General features: G+C 40.4%; 1 protein-coding gene across 3 annotated transcripts in view; it reads left to right on the plus strand.

Moving 5' to 3' along the window:
• The window catches only part of LOC145990265 (multiple inositol polyphosphate phosphatase 1-like), a 47,017-nt gene extending 39,925 nt beyond the window's left edge, over window positions 1-7,092 (plus strand). For all 3 annotated transcript variants that reach the window (XM_083125940.1, XM_083125943.1, XM_083125942.1), the window contains 2 exons: window positions 4,563-4,672; window positions 6,658-7,092. In XM_083125940.1, the coding sequence (XP_082982066.1) occupies window positions 4,563-4,672; window positions 6,658-7,006 (459 nt within the window). In that variant the 3' untranslated portion in view covers window positions 7,007-7,092. The remainder of the gene's footprint in view (window positions 1-4,562; window positions 4,673-6,657) is intronic.
• The last annotated feature ends 3,290 nt before the right edge of the window (window positions 7,093-10,382 follow it).

Raw genomic sequence — 10,382 nt, forward strand, 5'->3', positions numbered from 1 at the left:
CATCTGCCCGAATTCTATTTTCAATATACTTCTCTCTAATTACAGTCAGTACAAAGTAAACTATCCTTGCCCCCCCCCCCCCCTGCTCACTTAAGACACCTAATCGCCGCCACTATGTGCATACATTCTTAAACAACAAAAACAACATGTAAGTAACAAACGCCTGCCTGGGCATGGATGTTTGTGAGTGTCCATTCATCAATTTCATCATATCATTACTCATTCCCATCTTCGCAAATTAGCCAAAAGTGGCACAAAATTGAAGTGAAGTAAAGCAAATCAATCAATCAATCAACCAATATCATAGGAAACGGAACATGTAAATTTAGGGAAACACATGAGTCGCATTAAACTACATATCTCCTCAACCCCTGACTCTAAAGGCATGAAACAAAAACAAATATCTAGAGGAAATCATATGTTATGAATTTGGTTCAGTGACTTTAGGATGTAAATTACATAGTTTCTTATATATTTGCTGTTTTTTGTGTCAGAAACCAACTTTTACGCTAATTCTAAAAATTAAGGAAAATATTTGAATCACACAACACAGGAATTCCGAAAGTGGCTACAGGACAACAAATGTTGGTGCATAAAATTGGACAAGGGTAATCAATATGTCATTATGGGAAAAGGCCAATACAGTGACAAAATGCATGCAAAACTAAACTCTGATGGCTACAAAAAACTGAAACATGACCCCACAAGCAGATACAATACAGCCATCCACCGAGCCATAGAGAACTGTGCTCTCCTCCAAGAAAGTGAAAGTAAGAAACTAAGGAGCACCCACCCCAGCCTTCCCTGTGCATACGGCATGCCCAAAACTCATAAACCAGTAACCCCTCTAAGAATCATAGTGGCCGGCTTCACCTGACCAAATGGCTCCTCCAGAAACTGACCGCTCACAATGACAAACTTACCTACAGCCTAAAAAACGGCCTTGAAGCAAAAAAAAATGTCACCTCTTTCGTCAAAGCCAACAACTGCAAACTAGCCAGCATAGATGTAGTGGATATGTACTCCTCCATTCCAATCAGCCTTGCACTTGACTCCACCAGAACATGGCTCCTCAACAATAGCACGCCCCCATTTGTAACAGATGAAATTTGCAACCTTCTACAAGCCTGCCTCACCCACAACTATTTCCAGTTCGAAGACAGTTTCTTCCACCAGACAGGAGGCCTAGCGATGGGTAACCCCCTTTCTGCACCCCTATCCAACATTGTACTGCATGTGGCTGAGATGTCAATACTCACCCAACCAGAGTTTGCTCACATAAGATACAGAAGATATGCCGATGACACCCTAGTCATTTACAAAGAGGAAGAGGACCTAAACCATCTCCTAGCTGCCCTCAACAACATACACCCCAACATAAAATTCACCGTTGAAAGGGAACAAAATGGCCACCTGAACTTTTTCGACCTCAGCATCTGACGACACCAAGACAAATTCATCACGTCCGTATACAGGAAACCAGTTTCAGGCAACCAGTACATCCATGCAAAATCCAACCACCCACCAAAACAGAAAGCTGGAGTATGGATGAACTTTTACAGAAGAGCCTTCATACTCAGCTGCACAGAAGATGACCTCCATGATGAAATAGTATGCGTAACTGAAATAGGACTAAACAACGGTTACACTGAGTGCCAGCTATCCATGTGGTGTGCAAAAGCAGAAGCCCTGCTCAGACACCCAAAAGACAGAGATAACCCGAACCAAAATCCCAAACCCAAATGGATTGCTTTCCCATACCACCCCACCATATCTGGAAAATTTGCCAAGGCCCTCCAACATTTCAATTTCAACATCCGAGTGGTACACAAACCTATATCCCAAATTGGAAGAGCACTACCCAACTTCAAGAGATACTACCTACCCAAACTTGCATCCCCTGGTGTCTACAAGGCCACATGCCAATGCCACAACACCTACATTGGCAGAACCATTCGCACTGTCCAAGAACGGATTAATGAACACGAAAAAGATGCCAAAAAAGACACACCAAAATCAGGCCTTTCCCAACACCTCCACTCCACTAACCACACCATCTCCTCCATCTCCATACTTCACCCAACCTGCTCTGTCATAGAAAATGCTGTCAAAGAAACCCATGCTATCATCCAACAGAAACCAGCACTGAACCTGGACAATGGACAGGCACACCCGACTTGGCACCCCGTCCTCAGAAAGATCCCTGACCTGCACATACTCGACCCACCTCCAGCCATGCGGGGAACAGGAACTGCACCATACCGAGCAGCACAGCCCAGCTCCTCAACCACCACCTGGCAGCACCACCTGACAACAGGAAGCAGACGACGCAAACCAGGAGGAGCATGCCAGCGCCGCTGAACAGGAGAAATTGCAACTACTGCTGTCCGGAAACAAACAATGCAGTGACACGGTACCATCTACGCTTCAAACGGCGTACTCTTTTGTGAATGAAGACAGTGGTGCTTCAAAATTAATAGGATTTAACAGTTAAATTGTGCAATGCGTAAGTGCGAAATTTTCTAAATTTCACGTAAGTAATTTTAAACCACGTTTACCGCATCCATCATGAAGGAAGAAGATGATCAGAAATTCGCACGTTTAATCGAGAAGCTAGAAGAACGTGAAGTTGAACAGGGGATGCAAAGACAGGTAGAGAAAGAAGCATGAAATAATTGCAAACAGGCAGATAAACATTATCACTTCTTAAGTTCCACTTTAAAACAATGTCAGAATATCCTGGAATGTTCCTAAAAAAAAAAAAAAAAGAAGGAAGAAACTCCCGAAGTACATCAGATCCTGAGATCTTTTGGGGTACCAGATCTAATGTCTCCCTTGCCAGAGGAGGCTGAAGATAGATATCAGACCACTTACTAAAGGAAACAAAATCTATTGGGGAACAATGGAATGAAGGTTATGTACTTAACAGCAGGAATGATGTAATTTGTGTAAAGTGCATGAATAATGTAATAAGAAGTAAGAAGAGTGTGATCGAAATAATTCAAGAATTATCTCAAATTTTCAAGAAGGACGTTAATCTGACCCGAAAAGTATTCTGAGCCTTTACTTACCAGAAAGAGGGTAAAGTACAACTTAGAAAGAGATTTTTAGTATGTATCATTTTTGAGAAGCATTGAAGGATTAACTCCAGCCTTAAGGATTTTGTTCAAATTAAGCTACAATGTGAGAAGTTTCAAGACTAATCAAATTGTGGATATCAACGGCTGACCATACTTGTTGAGAATAGCTGGAACAATTTCTAAAAATACATAAAATGTAAATTTATAAGGTTCTTTATTAACTAATCTTGATGAAGGTTCAAAGAAGATATAACACAGATCCAAGTTATCGAAGTTAAAAACTTGAATTGGTGATTGTTTACGTTTAAGCTGTTTCAAACAAAATTAAAAAACATTAACTTATGTTCAATTTTATTTTCTTCTGGGGGAACACTATGTATCGCCCCAGTCAACACATGCTTTTTGAGCACAAAACTGTTCAGTCTGTGTTGCAATAATCTATCTTATACGAATTAGTGTAGAAATCTTTTCTTTTAAAATTGTTAGATTTATTTCTTTAAAAAGTAGGTTATTGTAGATAAAGGATTGTTTAACTTAATTCTTGCAGAGATGCTGAAACTATGGATATGTAAACAACCATGTAGTTACCTTGGAAAAATGTGAACACATTTTTGATATAAAAGAGCAAGACTTTTGTAAGCCAGCCGGACTTTCTCCTGGTTGCCAAAAGGCTGATGGTTCAGGGAACCTTGGGGAAATATCTAGCTTCGTTCTTTGGTTTGGCTGGTGTACTCCAGGTTGGCAGATATTTCACAACCCAACTCTGAATAAGATGTTCTCCTGCATCATCAAAAGACCAAGGTTATAAACTTCGGTACAACTAATAGGTTAAGGCCTACAAGTTGTGTCGGGTGAATTGTCTTTTTGAAAAGTGTTTGTATATCGTCGGAAGTTTAAATAAATCTCCTAGTAAGAGATCATAACTAATATAGGATAATTAAAAAATAAATCCTGCACCAGACACCATGCAAGGGCTTGGTCCTACTAACCCTAATAAGCCTTTTGAGAAGTCTGATAAAAGGGTTGTAACCGACTAACAAAGTCCAAAAGGCAGAAGGTGCGTGTCACAGTGTGTGATTCAGTTCCTGTGTGCTGAAGGTGTGCAGCCAGCAGAAATTGTACTCAAATTAAATTAGGTGTACGGGGACGAATATTGCAGCATACAGCAGTGTTTAATTGGTGCAAGGAATTCTGAGAAGGGAGAAGAATCACACCATTGTGCTTATCTGGAGGAATCCATCCCTGCACTCATTCACGTTTGAGGGTCGAACGTCTACCTGTGAATAAAACAGATGACTGACAATGTGCATGTAACATGTGCAATAGACAAGTGGATCAATAAACACAATCGATCTTTCCTAGTTTCTACATACACCGAAACCACAGGCCCAGCCCACTTAATTATCAAAGAACCCTTATAACAAATTAGAACGTAAATCAATTGAGGCAAAAATTTTAATGGGTAATTTGTTATTATTTCAGATCTTAGAGTATGCAGAGGACCTGAAGAACTATTATGAATCAGGATATGGCCATGATTTAAATGTGCAGTTAGGATGTCCTCTTGTTAAGGATATGGTGGAACACTTTAGGTAAGTCTATTTGCTTTGGTGATTTTTCTCAACAGCTCTAGCAGAAAAAAATAAACAGTAAAACCCAAATTTTACTTTTAACTTTATTATATAATCAATCTTCATGGTCCCAATACTGCGAAATGTTACAAAATTTTCCTGGATTTTACATTTTCCCACATTTTAAGATTTTTTCACCTTGGTGCTCTGAGAAACAAAATCGAGATTCAACTGTAAAATGTTCTCCCTCAATTGGCATTTCTTGGGGACTTCTATGAGTCCCTAACTTTGGATTTCCACTTATTTCTAAAAAATTAATTTGAACATGTTTGTTCCATAATTATTTGGGATGAACCTACATGAAAATTTTTGATGATGCCGATGATGGACCAATATAAACTTTTATCTTCTTTATTGGCACTACAGTCATTCATTTGGTTTATTTTACTTTGCATTAGACAGTACAGTGCACTGTGGACCTTGGCCTTGCTCAAAATCTCAACCAGCATTTCCTGTGAGGCATGGTCATTTAACTGATGACACAATGTGAAATTTTCAGCTCATACAAAAGAAGTAATGATTCAATCGATCTAACCCTAATCAGGGTTATTGACCTGGAACATGTAGGTAACTACAATTTGCAGGCCAACAAGGCTCTTGCATCTGGAACTACAATCTGTATAATCCTCTGTTGGGCTGTGTATTGTCCTTATACACTATCTGGCCATTCATCACCGGACACCCAACCAAAGGCATGTGGAAGCATCATGATGTGGTCGTGCTTCTCCTGGTATGGTCTTGGTCGCCTTGTGTTAGTGCGTGGAAACATGAATGCAGATGCATACCTAACGATCCTGGACAATTCTGCACTACCGACATTGTGGGCACAATTCGGTAGTGGTCCTTATCTGTTTCAGCACGACAATGCTCCATGTCATACGGCAGGTGTGATCAACACGTGGTTCGAGGATATGGGTGTGCAAAAACTTGATTGGCCCACTCAAAGTCCTGATCTCAACCCGATTGAGCATCTTTGGGACGAGTTGGAGCGCCGGTTGAGAGCCAGGCCACACCGCTCAAAAAACACTAAAGAGTTGTTCGCCACTTTGCAAGAGGAATGGAGCAGGATTCCCGTCGAAACCTATCGCAATTTGGTGGACAGTCTTCCTCAGAGGGTTGCGGCTGTACTTGCTGCGAAAGGTGGCCCCACACGATACTGACGGACGCCTGAAACCGGATTAAAGTACTCGTTCCAGGTGTCCGGTGACGAATGGCCAGATAGTGTATGTGCTGAGTGGCCCTTAACAGCCTCAGCTTTTAACCTAGGTAAGGAGGTTAGTCCTCAGAGACACATGTTGATTTTAGTTATGTTAAGGGGCTCGGCTCCTTTAATGTGATGGGGCAAATAGCCCAAGTACTCATAAAAAAAGGTAAAGTGCTCCCCTGTGCTTAGCACCATGCCATGAAGGCATATAGGGGGTGTGGGGGTGATGTGCCCAAGTACTCATGCATCCAACATTTTCATATGAATCAATTACGGACCCGGAAAAGTTAGGTGTATTTGCTGTACACATGCTGTAAGTAGATTTTTTTTTACATATTTGTTTTGTTCAATTTTATGTAAAAAGAAATACAATTATTGTTTTTTTTTCTATTAATTAGAACCAATACCATATTTTCACTCTAATATAGTAAATCCTGATGAAACAAGTTAAAACTGCCCAAAATGGTTTGGAAATTTATCTGCTAATACTGGGAACAATTAATGAATCAACAAAATGAGGGGGGGGGATCAACTACTAAATATAAAGATGGAATAAGCATCAACCTCAGATACAATAATGAACTATATTTCAGACAAAGTATTAATTATTGAAAGCATTTGACTTCCTGTTAGATTTCCTGCAAGCATCCCTTACCCATACACTGTTGTGTAGCACCCAAGAATACTAAAAGGGTTGTGACTGTATTTACACCAACAGTGACATAGTTATGTATTTTCACAGAGGGATTGACGGAAGCAGTCCGCTTGGAATTATATATTTCACTCACTCGACCATTGTCCAGTTCTTTGCGTCTCGCCTGGGAATAGGCAAGGACAACGAAACGCTGCGGCATGATAATTACGATGCAATGAAGGACAGACAGTGGAGAACCTCGCTCATCTGCCCCTTCTCCGCAAACATGGCTGCTATATTTTATGAATGCGAAGACGAGCCGAAAGTGGAGTTCTATTTCCAGGAAAAGCCTTTTCTACTTGAAGGATGCGAGGACACGCTCTGCTCGTGGATTACAGTACAGAAGCAACTGGCTGATATAGTTAACACATGTGATCTAACGGAGCTCTGCACCTAAGTCTTTAGCGCTGACCACCCAAAAGAGGGTTGCTTATGTGTTAAATTTCACGTGTAAATATTTAAACCTGTTAACATCAGGTGAAATAAAAAACACTCAATATTAATACCTGTTTTCATTGCAGAAGCGCATTGATTTTTGCAAGTGCAGTGTGTATACAATTACATGGAACTAGATAATGGCAATGTAGTTTCCTTTAGTCTTTCATCCTTCATTATTGTACACTATGTGGATTTGTAGGTGCTAGAACTGCACACACAAGCAGGCAAAAAGGCACTAAAAATTTGGAAGACATAATAGACACGAAAACACAAAAACGGCACAACAAAAACCTAATATTCAAACTCTTGTACACAATTTAATATTTCTGTACAATTTTGGACTGAGCAAAATTCTGATGTGGCATTTCTGTTCCCGTGGCCCACATCAAAATATGAAAAAGATAAGAAAATACCAGATTTTTTAAGTGTAATGACAAACAGAAAATTCAATATTTCAAGTTTTTTTTATATAGTGAACAACAATATAATTTCCTAGTCCAAAATAAATTATAAAGATTTGTATGATTTTTGTTATTTAATGTTGCTTTTCTTCCACTTATGCCTAATTGCAATGATGAGGATTAGTGATGATATGAAATTGATAAAGGACATTCAAATGGAACCCCATGTCCAGGCTTGGATTCGAAGCACAGCATGATGCTAGAGGCTAACTGTTCTACCATGGAGGTCGGCAAAATAGAGAATTTTACAAGTTTCCATCAATATTCAGTAAGTTGTAAGCTACTTTGACCTACAGTTCCCTCAAAACTAATGATCAAAATCAAAATAGCGCCTGCACTTTTTTTTCTTCTGATGTTTCGAGACCCTGTGTCAACTTGACTCTCCATCACAGCCTTTCTGTAATGCTTTTCAGTTGAAAATATACACATCTTCCCTGTACAAATTCAGTGACTGATTAAGGACTTTTTTCAGAACAGGGTTTTTTTTTTTTGGTCTCCTAAACAACTTAACTGTCAGTATTTGATGACTCCTACAATTGACGTGTTATATTAGTTTTTACCAGAAAATCTGAATGCATGAATGAAATCTGCATGTACCAGTGTTTATTTTATACGAGGGCCATTTTTCTTGTAGTGGGAACATGTGTGAGAAAGAGACATGAAAGAAGATACATACCTGGAATCATTTACAATCCTTCAATGTAATCTCCTGCTGCTGCGTGAACACGTTTCCAAACATCTGGAAGTAGTTGGATGCCATTGATAGCTCCCGTTCGTGCCAGTGTGTGCAGAGACTGCCCTGTGGCCGAAATGATGATCTGGAAAGCGTTTCCCCCTCAGCAGTTCCTTCATCTGGGGAACAAATCCAAGTCCCAGGAACTCATGTCAGGAGAATAAGGTGGATGCTCCAAAACCTCCCAACCCCTTTGTTGCAATACATTCTGCACCTCTTGTGCTGTATGTCATCTTGCGTTAGCATTATCGTGGAGAATAATGGGTCCTAATTGCAGGAGAAGTGGTCTTTTGTGTTTAAGATCAGGGCACAAAGGTAACGTAATAGTCTGCATTCACTGTAACACCTTGTCGAACACTGTGTGCAAGGATAACCCCTTCATCGTCATGCCAGCAATCTGCGAAGTGCATCAAGTTGGTGTGGATCTGTTGGTCTGTTGCCGTGCAAGAATTCCTGCCACCATGTTCTTTTGTGGCTGATTCACGACCACTTTGAAATTCCTTGGCCCATCTGGCAACGATATGATACGGTAAAGCGTGGTCCCCACATGCCTTGCGTAAGCCCTTGTGAATTTGCTGCGCATTCCTTCCACGTGCAACCTGAAATTTGATGAATATTTGCTGTTCTTCACACATGAACATTGTTCAGGGCGATATTATGGAGACACTCCACTTTAACGTCTTCTAACTACCACACAACAGTACTATTCAGCACCATATTACAAATGAGCAGCTCGAGAGTAAAACTCTATAACCCACAAAAGTACGAGACCAAGAGAAATGCAGGTGAAAGTTCGTCCATTACAGTGTGGCTTGAGTTAACCAGGTGTTCCTGGCTATCAGCAGCTACTGAAAGAACATCACTCACTATCATACAGCAACTGGATCCAATGTTAACTAAATTTTGAACGGAGTGTGTGTTATCAAGTTTTACCCCTGAGCTGCTCAAATAGCTTCTTCTTTCATTAATGAAATATTTTTAGTATGTGCTGTGACAAATGTTTGGGACCAATCTTTGTGGTGACATTGTTAGCACAGCATGCTAAGATGCCAGAGGTTCTGGGTTCGTATCGTGGCATGGGTGTTCTTTGAGAGTCCCTTCATCAACTTAATCATATCACTCATCGTCATCTTTGCAAAAATAAGCCAAATCAATGAAACTTTTCCATGGTTGGGCAAGCTTGGGAACAACATGCCCAATTTGCCAACCAATGTAAGCCCAACCTGTCTCACAAAAACTAGTTAGCCCAACAATTCTGGTCACTTGGGATAAATTTACTTAATGTAGCAGCAGGACATAACCATTGTCCAGGCACCAGTATCTTGATGTTTTGTGGGAAGAGTTGTGGCATGATCATGATTGTTAGCGTGAATGTTGAACTGGTACAAGGTTTTTCTGTTGAGAGTTCATTTGTTAAGCTTACTAAATCATTCCTGAAAGGCATCTTGCTTTTGGCTAATTCTCCTGAGTAAGGAAATTTGTCAACCTGCAATCAACTTCTCGTGCACAGAAAAACTCACATCTGTCATTTCAACATGTGTACTACGTGTAGGGCGACCAAGATAATTCTCACATAAATGCAAGGCACTTCCATAGAAACGTCAAGAAAATCATGGTTAGACAATTAAATGTGGCACATACATGAAGTAATTTAATAGTTTCATTTCTTAAAACATTTGAATATAATTTAGAGGTATTATGACTTCTCAGACACTGCACATTAAACACGTTGCCTATTTTGAAAGATATACTGCACATACAGTGATCCGTTAAGTCCCTGTACATTCAGCAATAGTCGAATCTTCCACCATTTTCATCCAGTGTTTCAACAATGTATCCCCCACCATGGCCTATGGTTCAAGGCCTCATGCTTTGGGATGCATGCAGGTTCAAATCTTTTGAAGAGGAAGTGTAACAACTTTTCACCAGAGATTTTGACCTGTGCACGGTGACCACCTACCATCATGAGGAGAACCTGGTCACTGAAACCTCGGCAGGTGGGAGTGAGCAGGGCAAGACTGGCCCACCGGACCAAATGCCGGTGCACCCTCTCATCTTGGCATCCTTCCGAGAACACAAATTACGTGCCTTTTTTTTTCTTCTGCTTGCAATCGGTCACAGATAAGGAAAGGTCGATTCAC

This window comes from Lepisma saccharinum, chromosome 7, assembly GCF_977018435.1.
Source record: "Lepisma saccharinum chromosome 7, izLepSacc3.1, whole genome shotgun sequence".
NCBI lineage: Eukaryota > Metazoa > Arthropoda > Insecta > Zygentoma > Lepismatidae > Lepisma > Lepisma saccharinum.